Source organism: Anoplolepis gracilipes, chromosome 5, assembly GCF_047496725.1.
Source record: "Anoplolepis gracilipes chromosome 5, ASM4749672v1, whole genome shotgun sequence".
Lineage (NCBI taxonomy): Eukaryota > Metazoa > Arthropoda > Insecta > Hymenoptera > Formicidae > Anoplolepis > Anoplolepis gracilipes.
The window spans coordinates 5,880,879-5,906,936 of NC_132974.1; the positions used below are offsets into that span (position 1 = coordinate 5,880,879).

Here is a 26,058-nt window from a genome sequence, read left to right on the forward strand (position 1 = left end):
TAACCGGTTTTGCCACGTAATATATCTTCGTGACTTTTTCCTGTTGGCTGAGTAAAAAATATATACATTTTTGTATGGCTATGTATAAACTTGACGTATTACAAAGTATTAAATATTACAATTATAACTTGCATGCTATAATGTGTATCAAAATAACAACATAAAAAATATTTGATAGTTACTTCTACAATTATTTATCGAAATTATACTAAAAACGAAAAATATTTATTACTACATTTATGAATTTAATCTTCCACTAGGTAACTAGGTTTTTTAATTCGCTAAGAGAGTAAGTTCTTTACATATTGCAATCTTTCTATTAATAAGTGATGACTCTGTATAAGCTTCTGTTAAAAATATATAAGTTTTAAAATTGGATTTTTATCGTAACAAATACTTTTAGGCAATATTTGACAAAGAAAAAAAAAACGAAAAAAAGAATAGTTTAAAATGATAAGAAAAACAACAATAATATGACTTTACAAAGTAGATAAAAAGACAAAATTATTATTATTATAAATTTAGTAAGTTCAATTTTCGATGTTGTAACTAAAAGAATCCCTGCATCGAGTTTTATTTTCTTGTTTCGAATTTCATAGAATTGTATCGGTTTTAATCTCTCATTACACGTGTTCTTACATTTTCCATTCGTGACGCGATCCAAATCGATCAGTGCGATAGATCGACAGTCAGTTTCTTTTGAAGACAAGAGAGAAAGGGAAACAGAGCAAAATTGTCGAATGCAATGACGTTTTCGGATTTCTGTAATATTCGCGCGTTTATTTCGGGTCAGCGTGTGACGCGTGTAAGTTCCTCCAGGGTCACGATCGAAGATCAATTGAGTATCACGGCAATTTGAACCGCTCGAATACGTACTTCCTTACGATTGGTCGCACCATCACGATCATCTGCGTCGGCTCACGAACTCCCTCCTCTCGGCGAGGGCTGGGATTTTCCTGACGGGGATACCAACGATCGCTATTTCATGTTCGTTCGTCGGCTTGTCCTTCACAGTACATGTTTGACGCTTGAAGGAAACGAATTCTCGATGGACAAGATGTGTGCACGTAAGTAGATGTAACAAAAACGTGGGCTAATCCAACGATTGGCTCTCATCTCATGGGTTATTTCTTTCTCGATTTATTTTCTCGATCAATATCGGACGCAAACCAATTTGATTGTTCTTTTATAAATCTGCGAAAAATGTGTAAGAAAACATAGAGATCGGAAACCGGTATAATTTCGACTTTGTCTTCATTTTAAGGTTACAGATACAACTTTTTCATGTTTATTCAAGATAATTTGTTAATTCTCGATTACTTCATCGAAAATTGAACTGAATAATATTATATCAAAATTGTGCATATTTAAATTATTTAAAAAAATTATTTTAGATGGATAAAGATTTTTCGTAAACGTGTCGTATAGATTATAAATTTTTGTTTATATCATATATAATAATATCGCATTTTAGATCTTAGGCGTGTATCTTTAAACTTGAAAATTATTAGTTTTATTATTTTATAAATAAAGTACAATAACGATTCTTACAATTAGAGTCTAGTATATTGTATAAAATCACTGAATTTATTAAATTCAGCGTAACATATCCCAGTAAAGGCTAGATATTTCTGAAATATTCCATTTGTATTCCTCAAGTTCTGTATATCCTGGAATAGTTGAGAAATGTTCATAGATCGTCCAAATAATTGTGAAATATTCAAAATATGCTATAAACATTACCTGTATCTATAATAAGAAACATTCAGTGTAAATTTAGATATATATATGGACACATAGAAAACATAAAAAATAAAATAAAAAATAGAATACAAAATGATAAAAAAATCAGAACATTTTGTGCTCATTTGAATAATCTCTGTACATTTTTTAAATATTCCGAAATGTTTTGGAATATTTTTGGGCTGTTAATTTTGGATATTTTAGGGACATTTTATAAATATTTTAGAAATATCTAGCGTTTATTGGGATATAACATAATAATTATTTTCAAGCAAATCATCCAATCATTTTGATTAACTACCTAACTCTGCAAACTACCTAACAAAGCAACAGTAACATAATATCAATGTTATAATTTCTTACTCAACAATAGGTAATATAACAATACACCAATATAACAGGCCTTGTACATAACAGTTATATTATTGAGTGAGAAATTATGTTATTATTACTATTGCTTTGTGTTTGCTGAGTTAGGTAGTTAATCAAAATGATTGGATGATTTGCTTGAAAATAATTATTATGTTATATCCCAATAAACGCTAGATATTTCCAATATCTAAAACGCTAGATAGTAACCAATGACTTTAAAAACATATACCACTTTTTTCGTGTTTAAATTCTTATATTCGTATTCTTAAAGCATTATATTTTTTAAGTTAAAATATGAAAATCAATTTCTTGATATTATACATACTTCGACAACATACAAATTTATATATATTTGTTTTATTTTAACTTATTTTCCTAAAATTCATATAGTTTATTTTGTTTAAATTTTTGTTTAAGTTTAAGAAATAATTTTTGCAACATAAAGAATTAATAAAGAAACAAATTTACTAAAGATGTCTGATTTAAATAATTTCAAATAATTTTACAAATACTTTCTCACATTTTTTCATGTATTTGATTTATTTACTATATCTATATTTAATTAAAAAAAATTATTTATTCTTTTTCTTGAATTTAAAAAGAATATAGAAAAATACTAAAAGTAAAAAATTGAAAACATAACAGAGGAAGAAAGGTCATGGGAGACAAGCCATGAATAATATTCGAGACAACAAGCGAACATGAATAATGAAAGTAAAACTTGAAATTCAATTGTAGAACTCGATTAGTTTAATTAGCTTTTTATTTATTTCTTTTTTTTTTACACTAACAGGATCAAGTAACCTATCAGATATGATAACTCCAAACATGATCTTTGCGTAAAAATGTGTTGTTATCGATGTTTCACCAAATTTTCTCTTTAACGACGACGTCTTATCGATACATACTAAATTGCCGAATCGGTGATAATGCGACTCGGCGAGTCGTGATATTATTCCCTCGTGATATTAGCTCCAAGGTGATCTGCACTGACGAACTCTAGATACCGCTCTTGTTCGTTATGATTCACTCCGAGTTGCGTAGTATGAACTTTTTTTCATTATCAGTTGATTAGTATCGCCAAGTCTAAATCGATATATTGCAATTACAATATACACACAATCTAGTTGTATCATCAGTTATGTATTAATTTATGCTGCATCTCGATACGATTATACAGTTTGCATGCGGCGTGTTATCTTGTATTGCATGTATAAATTTTAGCAAAAAACGAAAAAGGAAAAAAATAAAAGTCTTATAAATTTTAGATAGAAAATGTTGGTCTTTGTTATTTAAAAATTTATCGTTGCGATATAAATATATAATTTATATATATGTAGTGAAAAAGAGAATATAGATGTTTGGGTTCTCTTTACGTATATATGTAAATAATTGTAGACTAGTTTTTCTGCTTCTTTCTCTCTCTCTCTCTCTCTTACTCTCTGTTAATTTCCATTAATTAAATCGATAATCTAATTTATTTTTTGTCTATTTTTTTTAACATTATATAAATAAGTAAGATAAAAAATATTTAAAAAGTTAGATAATTATTGATTTCTTTTAATACTTGATCTCATTCACGTGAATTATTTTCTAATATCACAAGGTTAATGTTCACGATTTATACTCAACATTTTTGTATGCACAAGAGGTAATGAATCTAGGTAACGAAAAAAGAAATAAGGAATCTATTAAATCTATTTTATTGCTACATTAAAAATCTTTTATTTTACGAAATATTTTTAAATAATCATGCGTGATTGTCGATTTATATCTTCAAATTTATAATATATGAATGATTTATAATGTTTAGTTTTACTTTACGTTAAAAGCACGAAATAATCTCTTGTAAAATTCCTTATACGTAACTATCATTATAAAAAACTAACCATTATTAACGTACCATTAACATCAAGAAAATAAAAAAGATTTTAATGAAAAAAACTTATAATCTTGAGAATTTGTGTTAAGTAAAATATAGTTACATATAATTACATATTCTATATATATACTATCTATCTTCTATATATACTATCATTGTGGGTTTTTATAACGTATTGATTGACCAATTATAATCTTGATTATTCCGTCGATGTTTTCACACAAATATTTTTATTGTTAGTCTTAGTAAAAGCAATTTTCTTATTTTTTCTTTGTAATACGCGGAAATTATCAGCTGTTACCAAGAAAGCTATCGCACACAAAAATTATTGTCATAAGTTTACCCCAATAAACTTACGATATAAGTTGTGTATTTATGAGATGTATTAATGAGATATATTTGTGATATGTCTTTATAAGATTTTTCTTAATATTTGAAGATATGGATAAATATGATATGATAAATAAATAAATATTATTAAGCTTCACGTAATACCGATATATCATTTCTTTACGCGTACGTTAACATAGCGGCAAGATATATATGTACTTTTTTTTATTCTTTTTATGAAATTATTACGTAACGATATAATTGAAACGGAATCTTCCCAAGTTTATTCATTCTTTTAATAGAAAATACTGGAGGCCAAATTGTAAATAATAAAGTAGTCTTTCGATTCAGTCAGATTATCAAATTATCTGATTCATTTATTCATCTCTTATACGTATATATGAGACTCGTATTATTACATTAGTCATATACATAACAAGATTGTTACATTAGTGCGTTGATGGGTTTTCCCCGATAAGAAAATGTCAGTTTAATAGCATAGTTATCTTTATAAAAAAGAAAGAGAGATATTTGTTATTTACATCTCATCTTTAAATATAAAGGAATCTCGTCTGTGTATTTATCAGTCGATTCTTACTTTAAACAATTTGAGAATTAGGCAATTGTTTTGTGTTATCAGCATATATGATAAACGTTTTCGATTTTGCAATTGTAGTAAATAAAAAATGTTATTTTCAAATAATGAAATACTTTTAGGACAACGGCTGTCTCGAAACTTTTATTTTTTATGCTAATATAGTCTTCTTACGTCATATTTATGATAAACAGTGATAACTTTTTGCAACTTCATATTTAACTTGCTGCTCGTTATCACACAAGCGAGGTTTTTTTTCTTAATAATTGAAGATATGGATAAATGTTATTAAGCATCACGTAATATCGATATATCATTTCTTTGCGCGTGCGTTAACATAGCGACAAGATATATATGTACTTTTTTTTTATCCTTTTTGTGAAATTATTACGCAATGATATAATTGAAACGGAATGTTCCCAAGTTTACTCTTCCTTTCAATAGAAAATACTGAAGGCCAAATTGTAAATAATAAGTAGTCTTTTGATTAGCAGATTATCTCATTATTGAATTGAATACGACTGAGAAGATTAATGACTTGCGGTGAAATAGAAATGAATAAATTACGAAATACTGTATTATTAATTTAGTTAACTTGAAATATAGTTTAAAATTCTAAAACACATAAAAATGATAATATATTTAGTCGTGATAATCTAATAATGCACTATGTTTGGCATAAAAATATGTATATCCATATATACTTATCATAAAAAAAATTGAACTAATTATTTATGAAAATTATATCGCTTTTTATCTGTATTTTAAAATAGATTTTTAATTTATTGAAAACTTAATTCAAGCTTTCGAAAAAATAATTCTTTAAATTAAAAAGATTAGGATAAATAATTAGAAAAAAAAATATCCAGTAACTTTCCAATAACTCCAGTATTATCTATTCTGTGGGTTACTAATTTGCATGTTGACATCACGTTTTGATACTGTCTTTATCGTGACTAATAATTGCATTACATAGTTGCCAAACTTTTGGTTTTTATCATTAATTTTTATTTTATTAATTTGATAAAATGGTTGCGTATATTACTGAAATTGATATCTCATTATCACTTCAGTATCATTGCCCTTATTTTTGTTTATCGCACTTTTTTTGACACACTTTGACCTGACTTTCTGACTAACTTCGTTAATTAATTTTAGATTTTAATGATTTGTCAGCGGTGATTATATTGTATGAAAATCGGAATAAAACGTTGACAGAAGTAATAATGTTATACAATTATGTATATCACATTAAAATCAAGATAAAACATAGACAATTGAAATAACAATGTCTTAAATTATTATTATATTTTTAACGTATTTAACAGTTATATTATTAAACGTAAACATAACATGTGATCTGTCGAAAACAAATTTATATCGTTTAATTAAATAACAATAAATAACGATGTTTGGTTTGAATCATTCGCTTTGAATTTACATACGCTTGCAGACTTAGTAATCGTTATTTATATGTATAATTAGTCATTATATTAACTTGCAATTAGTAACATTATATTTAGTGGAAATTTATCATAATATTACAAATTTAAAACATATCTTTGTTAAATATATTTTAATTTTGATTTAAATTATTTAAAAGACTTTAAAGTGGAAATGGAAAAGTAATTAATATTTATTATAAATTAAATTGACAATAACACAAATCGCATAATTGTTTGATAATATTTTTTTGACGTGCGCTAACATTAAGTCAACTATTTAATTGATTCTGAATTTATAAATTATTCTGCATTTGTTGCAAATGCATGATGATTGATGATTTTCTGGAAACACGACAACTCAAAGCTCTTACATTTATCTCAGAATTTTTAATAATTCCGTGAAAGAATAATGACGTGAGAAAAGAATTATTCTGATTATATTGTTACACTGTTATTCTTGAATATCCACATTATATAATAATCATAAATATGAATCATTATTTCCGATTTGAATGAATACATGATTTATTGGAATTATTTAATTAGAATCAAAAAATAGCAAAATTATCAATGCAAAGAAACTATGAGAAAATTATCAAGAGAAATAACCAAGAGAAAATTCATTTATAATATATATTTATAAATGAAAATTATATATAAAAAGGTATACTGTTTAATACTTTAAGACTTGGACTAGCGTTAAGTAACGAATTTCCTACAAAAAAATCTATACTTTAATAATTAGCTTTATTGAATATATTTTAATTAAGTTGAGCAGAAATTAAATGTTTATTATTTTAGAACATATTTAAAAACGTTGCCTTATTAGAAATTTACAACTAATAATACTATTATTATCTTTTGAATTGTTCTCATCTCCACGCAGTAATTTTTAAAAGATTCATGTATTGATACATAATATTAATATAAATGTATACACGAAAGATTTATGATAGCAGTTTCGTGTTTATCTTGAACGACTTTTACAAAACTTTATTTCGATTTGTACACGACTTTCACATGCAAGTATCGAATTTTCGGCAGCGATTTTCTGTAATACTAAAAGCTACCATCTCGTTAAATTTGAATAACAGATATATTAAAAAGTATTGAATTGACGTGAGAAAGATAATGCGTTATTTTTTCAGAGAATAATTTTATATAAACGAGATATTTAAATATATATATTATATATTTTTTTTATATTGTTAATATAAAATTGATGTATTTTGGCATTTGAATTAATATTGTAGTTAAATAATACAATACTTTAATTTCAGGATATACATTTTTATAATTGAATCTTTTTCTTTTTGTAGTACAAAAAACTCTTTTGGCATTTTGCCTGTTTGCATCGGCCATGGCATCGCCAATTGAAACAGACGTGGCTCTTCAGGCTGTCGCTCAGGGTGCTCAGTTGTTCTCCGTCAATTTCATTAAGGTACAGAATTTATATAAAGAATTGAATTTAATTTTTTTTCTTTTTTTTTTTAGAAAAAAAGTAAGTTTTATTAGATTCTATTATAGTATAATACAATTTTTTGTTGAATGCTATTTATCAATATAATACAATAAAATATAAATAAAATAACTGTAAAATATATTTCACATCATATCTACAATATACAAAAATGTTAATTTTAATACAGCACAATTGATGCTAAATAATTCGGTAATGAAATAATCGATACAAACGTATTGTCAAATGGTTTTATATATTTTATATTTTAGATTGTTAATATGAAATCGTAATGAGATAATGTTTAAATTTTATAACTTGTTTTTGCTGTTAGACTGTTGGAGCCGAGCAAAAAGAGCAAGAAAACAATCTGATATCTTCTCCCTTGAGTGCCCATATCGCCTTAAGCATGGCTAGTGAAGGCGCTGCCGGAACTACCGAGGCACAATTTAGGGAAGTTCTTAATCTTCCATCGAAGTCACAGTCCCTGATCGGCTTTCAGAATCTCATCGGTATCCTGAACGTAATTATCAAACATTTTAGTATTATGTATATAAGAAAATTTTTATAAAACTTGATACTTAAAAAAAAATCTTCTAAGAATTAAATGATCAAAACATTACAGAAAATATAATAATTGTAAAACATAAACGTAATTAAATTACATTATAGAACGTATTATCCACTGAACTAGTTTTAAAATCATTTTTCAATATATACTTTAAGATTTAATTTTCGAATAATCGAAACGATGCACAATTATTCTCTTTGCAGAATGTTGAGAATGTTACTTTGAAACTCGCAAACAAGCTGTTTATCGGCGAAGGCTTCCCAGTGAAATCGCAATACAAACAAGATCTCCAGACGTACTACTATTCTGACATTGCATCAGTAGATTTTAGTCAAAACGTGAATGCTGCGAATATCATCAATACGTGGTGTAAAGAAAAGACCAACAACCGTATCGAGAGCATTGTTGAACCTGGTAAAGAACAATTTGTTTTATATTTATTTGTTATATAGGGATTTAAAAAAATGCGTTTTTTTCTATTTTCTATTTTTGTCATGATTAATTCAAAATATAAAAATAACATAAAAAATTAGGAACAATTTAGTAATTCTAAAAGTGTACTAGTAGTATGCTTTAACTATTTATATACATATACACACACATATATATATATATGTATGTATGTATGTATGTATGTATGTATGTATGTATGTATGTATGTATGTATGTATATATGTATGTATGTATGTATGTATGTACGTATGTACGTATGTATGTATAGCAGAGAGAGAGAGAGAGAGAGAGAGAGAGAGAGATCACATTTATATATTGTATATATTGTTATATTCTAAATCTAAATAAATATAGAAAATAGAAATGATATAAAAAATAAATTGAAATGGACATGGAATATAAAAAATCAAGTTTTTTAAAATTATCTGATTTAGTGAACATAACACTGCGTTCATAATTTTGATTATAGGTGATTTGTCTCCCTCTCTTGCATTGGTACTCGCAAATGCTGTGTACTTCAAAGGCAATTGGGCTAACCAGTTCGATCCTAAGGCTACCACCGATCGTCCGTTCCACGTTAATGCCAATACCGTAAAACAGGTTCCTACTATGTACAGGAAGGGCAACTATAAATACGTCGAGCTGCCGGAACATAAAGCTAAATGCATCGAGCTGCCATACGCGGTAATGTTGTTTCCCTAAATTTCGAAATTTTCAAAATCTCGAAAAATAAGATATTTTTTTTCAAATGTTTGATATATTTTAAATTTTGTTGCATTTCTCCAAAAATCATTTCACGGCTTTATGAAGTTTTACGAGTGTATTCTTATTGTTACAGAATTCAGAGATCAGCATGGTGATTGTCCTGCCCGACGAAGTCGATGGTCTGGGTGCTCTGATCAATAATCTCGAGCAAGTTTCCACTGAATGTAACGTCCGCCTTGCCCGATCGTACGAGCGCGAAGTCAAGTTGTATCTGCCCAAATTCAAGACTGAATCTACACTGAATCTTGGAGATACATTATCTAAAAAGGTACATCGCAACGTTTCACGGATAATCCATTAATCTGTTTCACGGATAATCCATTAATCTGTTTCCTATAAAATATCTAATACGCAATTATCATTTACTTGTTACAGTTGGGTCTTCCTGAGCCGTTCAGCAATAGCGCCAATTTCAATGGCATTTCGGACGTACCTGTGAAGATCGACAAAGTCATACAAAAAGCTTTCATTGAAGTTAACGAGGAGGGCAGTGAGGCAGCCGCCGTTACTGGTAAGTACACCTTATTTCATTTTTTTTTACATTCTTGTTGGTAATTAAAATTGAGCGAAATATCATCTCTTGAACTAGGTAAATATTAATTATGGAAACAATTTAATGCACAATTGAAATAAGTTTCTTTAAACAATTATTTCCACAATTTCTTATCGAATTTTATTTCTTCTTTTTTATTTTTATTTCTTTTATCAATTTATTATTTTATAATTTCATAAAATATTATTACTGTCACAAAATATTATTACTTATAATATTAACAAAACTATAAAACATATACATCAATAATGAGATTTATAATGAAAACATAATAAAGAGAAAAATAATAGTAAATACAATAAAAAATAATAATCTTATATATATATGAAAAGCAAGATAATATTTCGCCAATTTCTATTTTTGGGATACATCGAGATTCTTTTTCGCTTCCGAGAACCTCTGAGAAATTGTTTTAAAGACGATTTGTTATATGTCCGTGCATGTGTTAACATTGTATTAATATTACAAAATTCGAAATTTTTTGTTCTTGGAGTTTCTACAGCACGGATGTATGTGACTTTGTACTGCCGTGATTTTAAACTGATAGTTAAATATTGCTCTTATATCAATATATTTATTTTTTATACTTTGTGCTTATAGTTGTGCTTTTATCGACATATTTGTCAATCTGCACTATTTGTCGCTGACTTTTTTTTTTTTTTTTTTTTTTTTTTTGTGCTTTCTTAATTGCCTTTGACGATTATACTATTGCACTGTTAATAAGCACCTTACCATCACGCATTGCATTTTGCTTGATCTTGCATCTTTTACTCACATGCACATCTATTAATCATGTTATTACTTATATCAAATAATGACAATTATATAGCACTATAAACGTATTGATAGTATGATTGTGTTATTTGTTGTTTTTGAATTTATAATGAAAAATTTTGTAATTGAAAGTTTACGATAATTGCATAACGTTTCAGAGTCGCGAATAGCGACTTGATAAACTTTCGCATTTAATTTAAATTTTTCATGCTATTAACATGAAAACATAACGGTGAGTATATGTTTGCGTTTGTATTGCGAATAGTTTTCTTTTACAAGAATTATACGAACGATTGAAAATCGAATTTTAAAATTTGAGGTTTAAAAATCGAAATTTAAAATTTAAAGATTTTTAAACACGATATACCGCATTTAAATCGGACTGTACAAACTTTTCCGATTTCTGAAGAAAATTCCGCGAGGGGTTGGACGCTGAAACAACTCAGAATTTTTAGACGTGAAATCACGTGGATCTTGCAGATTTGGTATTCTCAAAATGTGAATCATCTTTGTCAAAATTAAACCATTCATATCAACATATTATCACGAAATTATGCGGCTCACAATCATGACGATAACGATATCGTATGATAACAGCTGTACTCATAATATTGCGTGAATACAAAATCTCGTTGCAGTGAATAGTGTTCAATCATTTAATTACGCTAATAAAGTCTAACTGCAGTAGTAATTCGGATTAATGAACTCTACTGAGGAAAAAGAGAGAGGAAGGAGTAACAAAATTCCGAAGGAAAATTTTTCGAGCCAGTCATAATTACTTTATTGCGAGAAGTAACTGTGTCTAAGAATTCGTGTCAATGATGCTATCGTATCAATGATACTCTTTACTACGAAATTTTACTGAGGCAAAGAGAATCACGCTTTCGCTTTATTTTATCACAGATTCGGATGTAGATGATTTTTGTACAAAATATTATTGTATTTTTAATTCGATTGTACACAAAGAAAAAATTGGCATGAAGAGACACAGAACTGAGGAATTTATACGATAAATAATATCAATCTCATTGGAAAAATAAGTAGTATTCCGAAAATATAGAAAGTATAAATATAAACTATAAAGAAAGTGAGTGATCTTACTACTGGACTCAAGATTTATTGACTCAACGGTATCTGTGATACTATCAGGATATGTCAAGCTCTTCTTTCTTTTTCCTGCACTCTCGGATTTAATTAATTTCTGCGCTCCAGCATTAAACCTCCTCGCATGAGTAGTGTATTTCATTTGAGCGTTTCACATCTACACATCTATACTCTGGCCACGTAGAGATGCATACATCGAGTCCGTTGATTAAAAACGAATAATTGATACAAGGAATAATCTTCTGACAGGTGCCTCTGTCAGACCACTTTCCAGTATGTGGAAACCGTTGGAGCCCATTACACTTGAAGTCAAACATCCTTTCCTGGCGATCGTTAAATACAACGGCCTTACGTTATTTATAACGAAGATTGTGTGGTGATTCAGTAGATGATGCACATTTGTATCTTTACATACATTGATAAAAATAGTAATCCTTTTGATACGTATAATATCATTGCTATTTAAACGTGACGAAGACGAATGTTGGAAGATTTTTTTTCAATATATGCATATATTTTGTTAACTATATCAAGTATCTCTATAAAATTCTACCATTAAACTCTCTCTATTCGGAGAAATATTTTGATTAGAATATAAATGATAGAGATATAATTTACGATCAATAAAATATACATATATTTCGTATAATATAATATATGCGATATGTAAACAAACTATAAAGATTGATTTTATTTATATATAAATTAAAATTTTTTTTTAAGTTCTTTAAATCACTTATTCACTTTTAATCAAACTCTCTCCAAGATTAACTATACGTTAATTCGAAAATATGCAATTTTAACAATCTGTAAGTACAATTAATATTAAAATATTGTCAAAAAATTTTATTCGGTAATATAAAACAATATGAAATATTAACATCTTTTTGATAATATTACAAAAAAGAAGAACATAATATGCATATTTTTTATCGTTTATTTAGACATTTACTTTCGCTTTGCAGATATTTTTTTAGCTTTAATAAATTAAAAAATTTTTTTTGTAATCAATTTTCTTTACATTTGTTGATTAGTTTTTTAGTTCTATTTGCCAAATTTTATATACAATGTTTCCAAGATTTAAAGTGCATTTAAATTGGTTCAAAAGACACAATTCTTTAACAATTTTTCATAATTTTAGATTCTTTTCCATGACATTTTCCATTTTAGAAATATAATAGAAGATAATAAATAGTATAATCAAATTACTTATATCTTTGTAGTTATTGTTCTAAATTATTAATATCAAGCACATCATTTTAATATTAATATCATAATAGTTTTAATAACGTAATTCTGTTATGTTATAACAGTCGTAATTATTCATATACAATACGTAGAATATATTAAATATTATGGTACATAAAGATATAACTATATTAAGATTATAAGATTTTTTTGAGAATATAATAAATGAAAAATTCAAGCACACTTTTTTTTTGTTTTGAACCTATTTAAAAGTACTTGGATACGCTTCCTGGTTGCTTCTTCGAATTTTATCCTAAAAGATTACATGGTGAGATTTGACGTTTCTCTGATAGGCATCAACGGTCGAAGATTTCTACCTGATTTCGTAACCTTCGAAGCGAACAGGCCTTTCTCGTTTGTAGTACGAGCGTCAAACAATCTCGAGCTACTCCGAGGCAACGTGCATGATTCGAGAAATTAACGAAATATACAAACATCATTAAAATATGGTGTAAGCTAAAAGACTTGCCTATTAATCTGCTTATTTTTTTTTCTTTCTTTCACTTTTCGTTCCATTATTTTTTCATTAGCGACTGCTCTATTCATTGTCAGTGTAACTCTCCTACATTTACAAGTAATCGATTATCTCACAAACTCTTGGTGACATGGTTATCAGTTTGTTTTTGGCAGACTTATTTACCAAATGACAGAATTTTCGTATAAAAATTTATAAAAATTCGACATAAACGCTATTAATAGCAACAATTGGTAATAAACAGGAAGAAAAATACTTTCGCAAATAATCAAATTCGCAGTAGAACAAAATGCAAAGCAAATACATTCGTGCACCTGTTATTGATGAGAAAGAATTGATGTCGTTAAATATTATTAAGTCGTTGATGCGACATCTGATTATTGATATTTTGTTTGCAGCTATTTTAATTGTGCCACTTAGTATAAGCTGGACAGCTCCAGAGCTACAGTTCAATGTAGATCGACCGTTTTATTATTATATTCGTTATAACAAGGAGCCATCTTTTATATCTTTGTTCGAGGGTCATGTGAATGTGCCAGAAGTGTAATAAATATTACGTTAAAAGAGAAGAATTTTTAATCTAACGTTTTGATGTTTTTATCATAATATTTATTAGTAGATGCATAGAAAACAACCAGTAAATGCAGATTATTTGAACGATGTCATTTTGATGGCAACTGACATATATTTGCTACTTGAACATGTGTTCTCGATATTGGCAAATTAATAATTATTGTCTTCTAGCTAAACATTTGAGCTCGTTATAAAACAATGCAATCTTGAAATCTTAAATTTTTTATCCGTGTACGTAATTTTCTTATTTTTTTATTTTTGAATAACGTGATTCGTTTATTGTATAACATGCCTATGTTTTAAATTGAGACAAGGTGTTTGGTAAAAGTAAGCGATAAGAAAAAAACCGAAATGTATATTAAACTCAAAGCGACATACTTTCATGAAACGAAGAAACTCTTAAAAATGATCAGATGAATATATAAATTAGCACCTACGCTTTGTTTACAATTATCGAAATTGCTTGTGAAAGCTCTTGGATAGAAATCATACAACCATTGGTATTTTACATAAATCGAGCATTTTATTATTATATTCGTTATAACGAGGGGACATTTTGTATTTTATCTTTATTCAAGAGTTGTAGAAACGTGGTACGAAAATAAGAGATTAAAAATCGAGCTCAAGTTCGAGATGGCGATAAAACATTTCTGATGTTGGTGAAAGAAACCTTGACTGATCAAGCGAATATATAATAAGCGATATTTTATATTTCAATTTTGTAAGTTACAATTAATGTCGAAAGTCTTTGCATAAAATCAGAGAACCATTGACATTTAAGGTAGATTGGCTGTTCTTTTATTATTATACATTCATCATATATATATATATATATAACGAGAGAATCTACATCTTTATTCATCTATAACTTTAGTCATCTAAACGTGCCATAAGTATAATAAATATCGTGTAACAAAGTAAATATAAAGTGTAATAAATATTATTTAAAATAATCTTATTTAAAAAATTTAGGTTGTGTTATATATTTTATATAATATTTAACCTTTGTTACGATTCTTATGTTAGCTAAACATTCTTATTGTTAGTGATTTAGTTCATTGAATTATGGTAATATGATTTTAAAGTTTCAAATTTTCTAAATTCACATAAACTTCAGAAAATTACAGACATTTTAATATTTTTGTAATTATGATATATATGTAGGATTTTTTATTTGTTTGTTAAATGATATTTGTCGATGAATGTTTATATACATGCATACTTATATATTTTTATGTCAAACTATCTTTTGTGTAATTATTCAGTTTGACGAACATTTGTGATAGAATAATCAATAAGAAGTTAAAACATTTAGTTCGAGTTTATGGTAACAAAATATGTATTTATAACGTCGATAATAAAAGTCTTAATGAATCAAACGATTATATAAGAAGTAATCTTTTATATTTTGTTTACAATTCACAGATTTTATAAATGTTGTGGCTTTAAAGAAATCAATGAATTCTTAGTGTTTGATACAGACGGTTCTATTATATTTGTTGCAAGGATATTGTTCGGTTCTTTTTATTCAAAGATCGCATGTATAGTAGCTATTATTTCTAAAGAAGTATTTTTTATCTAAAAATTCAGCATTTAATATGCATGGTAATGTTTATTAGCAAACTTATGAATTTTTTATATTAGCTGATAAGTACATTTTATTCATTTTTATTATAATATAATACTATATCTCTTAAATGTGTTCTGATGACATTTTTTTCGCAGTTTACTACCAATTGTTTATATATAAATGTATAGATGTCAATAACAAAAATGTAAAATTGTGTTATCATAATTAAATTGAACCAGAACACATTTATATATTTAGAAAACATATTTATTAAAATCGAGCTCCAATTATAAAGATTGCTGCGAACGAAATATAAGAAATCACTTGTTATAGATATATTTCATAATTATTCAACAATTTAGAATTTTAAAATTACATTTTTATTAGAATTATTACAATATATTTTTTATTATTATATATTTATAATAGAAAACACACGCACACACACATATATAAGACATATTCAACTGAAATATAAATTAAGGTCATCGTCTATAAAGTCTCATTGCTAGTCTATATTTCATTTAACGTATCATATATTATATGGAACGTGCGTAAGAAGTGAGAAGTCTTAAATAATTAAATGAATATACTTATAACGATTGATTGATGTAACGAGTTGATTTCACAGTTACGGAAGCTGTGACTACTCTTTTAACAAACCAGTCATTGGTATTTAAATTGTTCTAATATTTTATTCGTCATGACGACGAAGTCGTTTGTATCTTTGTTCGACGGTCATGTAAACATGTCAGAAATATAACAGCATATTATTCTAAAAAAAAATGTTTTATCTGAAAATTGAAATTTTATGTGCATTATAATATATATTAACAAACTCAGAAAATCTTTTTTTAATATTGGCTAGCAAATGCAGCATACTTGCTTTTATTATATATCTTAATTTAAGTAAACGTCTTTGATTTAATTATAATTAATATAATTTTAAATTTCTAAATAAATGATTAGACAAATATACGTATAACAAGTGATTTCTTATATTTTGTTCTCAGCAATCTTTGTAATTGGAAGCTCTATATATTTTAATAAACAAATCTTTAATATTTAATATAAATCTATCATTCTATTAGTACATTCGATATAAAAAGGGGATATCGCTTAAATCTCTGTTCAATGATCGGGTAAAAAAATATAGTAGCTATTATTTAAAAAAATTTATCTAAAAATTTAACAATAAATATAAATTATAGTGTATTTATTAGCAAACTCTCAAATAATCTCACTTCGATATTGATGGAAGTAGATTCTATTCACTTCTATTGTGTGTTTTGATTTAAATATACGTGTTTTAGTTCGATCTATTAATTATAAATAATGTAATTTAAAAATTTTAAATTTTCGCGAAATTACGTGAATTGGAAAAAGTCATAAACATCATGATATCTATAATTATAATTAACATTTATATATTCATCAAATAATATGTAATAATAATAATATTTGTAAATTATGTATGCATATTTATATATTATTTTCTATACTAACTTTCACGGCATTACAGATTACAGTCTTTTAAATTGAAAGTTTCATAAAACATATATAGAACTCATAACAATGTGAAAATTTATAATATATAGTATGTAAGTGTAAAGAAATGATTAAGTGAATCATAACGAACAAATTTTTTTAAACATTCTGTTTACAGTGGTTGATTTACAGTTAGTCGTTGGGTTTATACAATCAACATTCGACATAAATCGACCATTCTATTATTACATTCGTCATAATACGAGAACATCGTTATTTCTGTTGGAGGGTTATGTACCAGAAGTGAAGTAGATTTTACTTTACAAGAAATTATTAATCTGAAACTTCAGGCAATATTATGCTATTTATAAGCAAATATGTAAAATTTTCAATATTGACAAACTGTTTCTCCTTGCTATGATTTTTCTTTTAGCTGGATATTCTGATTATTGTTCAATCTTATTATTACGACAATGTGATTTGCTAATCTAAATTAATATCTATACATAATCATGATATTTGTCTGTAACATTTTTTATTAATTTGTCGAATATATTGTATTGATTAATGTCGAATAATATGCATGTATTTATGTCCTTTATGTTTTAAATAATTACAATAGTCATTAAATACAATAGCAATTAAAAATTAAATAATCACATAGCAGAATATGTGATAATGAAAATAATTATGATATTAAACTGTGCCAAGTTCGATCAATATTCGTTTTTTATGAACGCGTATACATATGATGAGCGATTCTTTTCTTTATCTTTTTACAGCTGTAGGAGGTGTGTTTGCCAGCGTTTTAATCCAATCATTAGTATTCGACGTGAATCGACCGTTCTTTTATCAAATCCGACATCAGCCATCGAATGTATCGTTGTTCGAAGGCCACGTGAATACGCCCGAAATATATTAAGTGTTATTGATATAAAAGTGGGACAAGATTACTACGTTGATTTTTAAATAGCGTTTAAATTGCGTTTTATATAGGCTCTGCCGTGAAAATGAATTGTGGTTATTTATTAATACGATTATTTAATCAATAAAATTAAACATTTAATTTTTTTATTAACAATAAGCAATTTACTTTTATAATATCTATTATAAATGATTATATTATTGCTATTTTAATTTTAAAAGTTTTTTTATTCGGATAGGTCTTAGAGAAGTACAATAAATTTGAGGCTGCCGCTTCACCTTTTGATGTACATTTATTTTCTATAATTCTATTGCATATAATTAATGCAATTGCATCATTAATTAATTCTAATTTTATATATACTATGCACTCTATTGAACTCAACAAAGTTATTGTTAGTAACAAGAGATTATTATGAAGAATGGAAAGGGTATTAACAAAGCATAATACATTTACATTTCGCACAAATGAAAAACACTGGATGAGAAAATTTCTCAAACGAGAATATCAAAGCTAACGATAGTATTATATTATATTTGCAGTACCAGGGGTTCTGATACTCCATCTTAGTACTATACTAAGAGACCAAGATTTTGACGCAAATCGGTCATTCTATTATTATATTAAATACAATTCGCAAAATATGCCTTTATTTGACGGTCACGTAATCGAGCCGAAAGTTTAGATGTTGAACAAAAAGTATATTATAATTTATGTCTTATTTAAAATGCTAGAACTAATTGCTAAACTTGATTTTGCTTTAACATTTACATATATGTATATACACATACATAGAAATAACATATAAGATTATACATCAACATAATATGCCTTCAACGAGAAGGAAAAAATCATTTAATCATACTAATGGCAAAATGGTTCGCACAATAATAAATGATTTATTTTCTATAATTTCGACTTGACATACATCTTTCAAAATTACATATGATAACATTAAGTGTGATCTCTTTCATAGAATGTATATTAATTTTATTAATTCAAACATATAATTAATATCCAACTACTTTTTTCTAGAAATCGAAGTTATAAAGAAGTCGTCCAGGCCATTACGATTTATTTTCGATGTCAACAGACCTTTCTACTATGCCATTAAACACAGTAGTGTTCCACTCTTCAATGGACATATTGCGAATTTAATCACCGATTAAAAAAAGTAGTTTTCTCTTTGTGCACCATCTTAGCAATAATAGCGAGTTTAGCATTATCATTTATAATAGCGAATTATCATTAATACGTATACATATATGATATTTTTTATATACTTGAATCAAGAACTATTTTATTAATTAAGTATTGAGTATGTACGTATACTAAACAAATATTATTTAATTATCTTTTTTTCATTAAATACAATTAAATAAGTATGATATTTTATTGTTTTATTAAAAATACACTTTTCTCAGCAGATAGAAATTTGGAAAAATAATCTCGTACAGGAGATGTCCTTATTAAAAGACTTACAGAAAAATCATTGTTTTCGCCAGATTTCTATTTTCTACGCTTTCAATAAGGTTTCTATTTCGGCAAGCTAATAGAACCGATAAAATTTCTATTTCTGCATTGACATCCAAATTCTAAATTGATATCTTTAGCTTAATATGATAAATAGGCAGTATATATAGTCTTCCTAGCTCAATCTTCTAATTTCTTATTGTTTGCAAAATTCGCAAAAATCCTACGATGAACTTTTGGCATCATTTATGTTCTTGTGTTCAACAAAATCGCTTTCATCGCAATGATGACACATAACAACCGTCTGTAAACCGACGCAGTAGTTCGTAATATTTTTGGTCTTCATTTTTTTTTTCTAGGTGTAATGATCTTACCGGCATTACCAGCTCCTCCACGTATGCCGCTCGTTTTTAACGCGGACAGACCTTTCTACTATGCCATTAAACACAACGTAGTGTCGCTTTTTCTTGGATTCGTCGTTCAACCTTCAGCGCGTCCTTGATATTCTTCCAGTTTGTTAATTGATACAAAGTTACAGGAGAATTCAATACAATATTATTCGATGTAGCTTCGTATTGAATCAATTTAATTCAAACAAATGAACAGTATTTCTGAAAAGAATAAAATAAAATATTTACGATGTCGAAATTAACGATGTCAGTTTTGTGTAATAAATAAGTAATTACGTTGAAATAATGGAAATAGATAATAATTTTTTTCCATCAAATTTTACTTAATATATGCTTTACTCTTTAATTTATTTTGACCTTTTCTCAATGTGTATATGTCTTCATTACACAAATATCATTGGATCATCCATTTACTGATATCTTTAATAAAATATTAAGTTCGTGAGAGCTCGCATCTCTCATAATTTTTTATTTAATCACATTTTAAATGTTTCTTATATCATGTGTTTAAATCTTTGCTTTTTTTTTAGCAAGTGTGTGTTACGATGTGCTTTCGTTATTTTTTTTATCCATCTTTATATTGCATTAGTTTCTCTGTAGGAAAGTCCAAATTAGGCCTGTGTAATACAGTGGATGAACTAGAACCACTGGACACTTTTCAGTAGCTAATCAATCATTGAAACAATTGTCGTTTATATATATATATATATATATATATATATATATATATATATATATATATATATATATAAAATATATATGTCTTCTGATGAACGACGATTATCTGTCTGAAAGGGAATATAGTGGCTCTGAGGGCATCCTGTATTAATTTTTTACACAGAATATAGACACAATGTAATTATCTTTCTTAATTGAAGAGAAGGATATCACAAAAGTGTCGATGATAATCTCGAATCTGGTATTATCGCTAGTGCACATTAGGTGTAAGCTAGATATCACGTGTCGTCTATATCGTAGTTTAGTAGGATGCATGCTGATATTTTTATTGTGTCGTCCTTCTACATCACAGAGGCAAATAAGGAATATAATCATAGTGGTCCTTGCCTCGTCGGGATTAGCGCGCGATCAATCCGATAATCTGTTTCCAGGAGTGCAGATCGAACCACGCTGTTTGGTGATAACGACCATCGTGAAAATCGATCGTCCCTTCCTTTATAGTATTATCAAAGTTCATCAGGAGACTGGAAACAGCAATTTTCTGCCGCTATTCATCGGGACAGTTACCGTACTATAAGTTATCGACTTATTGATGACCAAATATACATTTGATTTTTGAGATTTTTGAGAGATTGCTTGTATTTGAAAATAGCAATTAATAATTTTGAAAATTCTCACTGAAAGTAATTAACTATAGTCTGATCAGAGTTGATCTGTGTGTGCTTGTATTTAAATTTGAAATAGAGACTTTAACGATTTTTGAAAAACACCAATCTGTAAGACAATCATACGTGTGTGATTTATTGTTTTTTTTATGGTTCTAATTAAAATTTGTCATATGACAAATTTGGATGATACTTATATTACTTTTTTGTTGATAAGAAAACATTAACAATTTTTCAGGTAGATATTTGAATCGCCAAACTTACAGAACACAAAATAGTTTAAAATAGAAAAATATTTTTACGGCAACTCTTTAAAACTATTTTGCATACTAAAGAAAAATATTGCGAGTGTTTTATGCTATAACAAATAGCATTTATAGTACAAATAGAAGCAATGTATGACAAAAATACTTTGCAATGATATATTTTTATGAAATTAGTCTTCAAAAAAATCTTTTTTAATCGTACATATGTTGTAGTATTATATATATATATATATATGTGTGCATAATATACACATATAATAAGAGAAAAAAATTAGTTGACGAACTAAATTTGCCAATAATTATTTAGTGCAATTAAATAATTGTTGAATTTAATAGAATTAAAGAATTGTTGGCAAGCTTATTGTTAGTCTGTACAATCAATTTTTTTCTCTGTATATATAGAAACCAAAGAAATAAAGAGAAGAATATTTTATCTCTATCATTATGTTTACCAACAATTTAGTCAAAATCTAGTCTACACATATCGCAACATTTTATATTATATATATAACATTAAGATAATTTGTCATGATTATATGTAAAAATATTATAATATATGAAAATAATATATAACTAACGATCTATTTGCAATATATTCTTGATTGTTAGAAATTATAAATAAAAATGTTTCAATCTTTAAATAAACAATTCTCTGTTTTTGTCGTATTTTTATCGCATCGGTATTGTTTGCCAAGATAAATATTATTTATTACACCAATAATGTCTATTAAATTTAATTTCAGCTAATAAGCCTTCGGTTATTACCGCACATCATAGAATCTATAAAAAGAAAAGATTTGTTTTAAACATAATAATTAAACCTCCTTTGTCATGAGAAATACGAATCGACTATCCATTCTTTTATCACATTATAATGCAATGTGATCAAAACAAACACCAAGACTAATAGCGGCTATAATAAAATCAGAATTTGAGTTTTTCAATTTTTGATATTTATATCTAACTTTTATCGTATTCTTATTTGCAAATTTTCTTAGGAATTGACTTTTTTAACAAGCCATGCAGTAGTACAGTTCAATGTTATTTTATTTTAAAAAGATGAAATTATCTTCAAAGTTCTTTTGAAGAATGATTAATCTGATCATCGATATATTACAATAAAAAAATTGAGAATATGTTAGACTTTTATTATTTCCTATCTATTGTCTCTGCATTTTAACATTTCTACGTATCGTAACACATTTCTATTTTATTTATTTCTTCTATTGATCTTCCTACCTTGCTACGCTACATTCGAATTTTACTTCGTGTTTTCTTCTGGTAATAATAAAATAATATCTTTTTCCGCACCTATCCATCACATTTGCATTTCATATACATCGTTTTAATGGTATGAGTTGACGAATGAACAGAGTCTCGTTCATATTCAATTTCTATATTCAATCATGTATTTCAGCGATCATGTGGAAAAAATTATCGCTAATATCGATTTCGCCACCTGGGAGATATTTTCAATCGATCATCCATTTGTGTATCTTATCGTCGAGATAGACAGAAACGCCAGAAATCTCAACATCATTACGTTATACGGACTCATTCATAATCCTTAAATTCATTAATTATTGACTACCATTATTTGTCATTTTGTTCTGCATAAGTTTAGATATTGTTGTTAAATGTTTTTGTTTGCATTTAATGTAAGCCATTAAATCAACATCTGAAAATACATACTGGAATACATACTGAATTATACAATAATACACATAACACTTTTTCTTCTTTTATTTATCTCGCCACAGCAAGAATTGGAATTTATTATGGTGATTAGTAGAATTAACTATTAATTATTGAGTTTCCTCATCACTAAGTGAATGTCTTAGACATCACAATATCCGCATTTATCGATTTCATGCACAGCCAATGATTATTGTTACAAATCGACGTACAAAGACAAAATCACGATGTATTTTAATAGAATTATAAAGTGAATTAATTTTTAACATATAAGGAATTAAACTTCTCAACGTTACCTTTTCGATACTCGTCACTGTATGAGGAATCACATGCTATTATTAGACTTAATATGTTTCAGTTCTGTTCCTTGCTGAATCTGCATTTATCCAGATGGACACTGTCGTTTCGATCGATCGACCATTTTATTATGCCATCGTCAAGTCTGTTAATACACATGTACAAACAAAACCACATGATATCATAACACTATTCTCTGGATATGTGATCGAACCGATTATCAATTAACACACACACGCACACACAATAAGTCTACACATACATGTATAAACATTAATGCCACAATTAAATTTGATATAAAATAATATCATATAGACCTCTTCGTTTTAATTTGTCCGTCTTTTTTAATGTTCAAGCACATTGATATATTTATCGATGCTTCTAACTATTTTAGAACCGTCATATCGTTATCAAAATAATGTTGCAATATTAATGATAATTTGATATAATCGATTGATTATCTTAATACTTTTGCTTTCCACATTTTACAAAAAACAACAGATGTTTGCTCTACCGTTAATCGCATTAGAATTGAAGTGTCATCGCAGGATAACTATGGCTAAAATCATAAAATATCCTGCAATAGATAAATCTTGTAATTGTGATACATTTAGATCTACAGATTATAATATGTAGTCATTATGATTGCATTTGTAGGTATTACATGCTATCAATGTTTTGCATGATAATGTATATATCCGTATATATAAATTTTGAGTAAATGTGTATGTGTATGTGTTGTGTAGTTTACAACTGTACTTTTTTCTTTTCTTGTATTTCTTTAGCCGCTTTAACGAATTGAATCTTCTAGCAACATGTGTTTTTATAGTAAAACACAAAATAGCTATAAAAGCTGAAATGTATTTTTATTATATCATCTTTGTTTATTTTCTCTCAAAAGAGATAATATTATATCTCTTTTGATTATATATATTATAAATCTTTTTGTATTTATTATTTATTTAAATTGTCAGTCATATTAAGAAGGGACTGAATGGATCAGCTACGTCAAAAGTTAATAAATTTAATATATTTCGAGATTCATGAATTTGACATTACACTAAGCAGTTTTAGCCTAATATAAAACTAATAATTAATTTGTTAAAATAAAGTTAAAATAAAGGTTTTCCTTGTAAAATATAATTTAATCTCAAAATCATAAATATTGTCTTATAGCGAACTAATTTTTTTATAATGATTGTATCATATATGGAGAGGGGGGAATTTTATAGCGACTACATAAAAATTCAACAAAAATTTTATTTATACATACAGGTCAAGTCTTTACTTTAACTCATAAATTAATAGTAATTTTATATTTGAAAAGGCTACAAGTGTTTTCTGTAATGTCAAATTTATCAATCTCGAAATGTATTAGATTTATTAGCTTTTGATATAACTGATCTATCCAGATTTCTCTTTAAAATAGACGACAATTTGAACAATAATATTTAACAACGAAGAAAGAAATTAGCCCAATTCTCGTCTCCATCAACGATACTTTTTTTCAGGAATTATCGCGATAGCCTTGTCTTTGGAAATGACCGTAGAAATCAAAATCGATCGTCCATTTTATTATACGATCGTAAAAGTCAATCAAAACCAAGAGTCTGGAAGTCAAGTGCCGCTATTTTCCGGAATAGTTGCTAAGCCTGAATACTCCTAAAATATTATATCGATGAGTTTTGCATTAAAATTATAGCAATCATTGATACATCCGGTCAGTCATGCACGTTATTATATGTAATTATTTTATGTCTTTTATATATATTTAACATTGTGCATATATTCTATATATTATTATTATCATTTTAATTTTGTGTATAAAAATATACAACGCTTTTATGACTAACTTTACACTATGACTAATAACTTTTTAAAGAGAAATTAACGATATTTTGTAAATCGTTTGTAAATTTTTAATATTGAATTCCTAAAAAACACTTTGACATAATACATTTTGTAAAACCTAACAGAAAATGTTCTAAAATAGTCTAAAAAATTTGTACGCTGATTATATATGATTATAAAACAATATGAACATTAATGTTTTTATGGATAAAGGCAAACAATAAAATATTTTATAGAGTATTTACTTTGCTGCATTTCACAAGAATTAATCGCAAATGAATTCATCAAGTAGTCTGTGTTATACTTTGTGATGTTATACTGTGTTATGCTATGTGATAGTTACTTTTTTCTTTATATTTAAGTTTTTATTATAATTTTTAAAATTTCTTTTGCATACA

At 26.9% G+C, this 26,058-nt stretch overlaps 1 protein-coding gene across 13 annotated transcripts in view; it reads left to right on the plus strand.

Annotated features, from left to right (window-relative positions):
• LOC140665543 (serine protease inhibitor 3/4) overlaps positions 1 to 26,058 on the plus strand; it is a 36,724-nt gene that overhangs the window by 6,302 nt on the left and 4,364 nt on the right. For 2 of the 13 annotated variants that reach the window (XM_072891784.1, XM_072891783.1), the window contains exons 2-8: positions 7,687 to 7,808; positions 8,161 to 8,349; positions 8,601 to 8,811; positions 9,320 to 9,534; positions 9,689 to 9,883; positions 9,991 to 10,126; positions 23,871 to 24,119. In XM_072891784.1, coding sequence (XP_072747885.1) covers positions 7,728 to 7,808; positions 8,161 to 8,349; positions 8,601 to 8,811; positions 9,320 to 9,534; positions 9,689 to 9,883; positions 9,991 to 10,126; positions 23,871 to 24,037 — 1,194 coding nt within the window. In that variant the 5' untranslated portion in view covers positions 7,687 to 7,727 and the 3' untranslated portion in view covers positions 24,038 to 24,119. Of the gene's footprint in view, positions 1 to 850; positions 1,068 to 7,686; positions 7,809 to 8,160; positions 8,350 to 8,600; positions 8,812 to 9,319; positions 9,535 to 9,688; positions 9,884 to 9,990; positions 10,127 to 12,295; positions 12,536 to 14,167; positions 14,343 to 18,182; positions 18,615 to 19,360; positions 19,708 to 20,157; positions 20,526 to 21,317; positions 22,484 to 23,870; positions 24,120 to 25,320; positions 25,901 to 26,058 lie in introns of those variants that run through there. The other 11 variants (XM_072891775.1, XM_072891779.1, XM_072891780.1 and 8 more) reach the window with 11 other exon arrangements.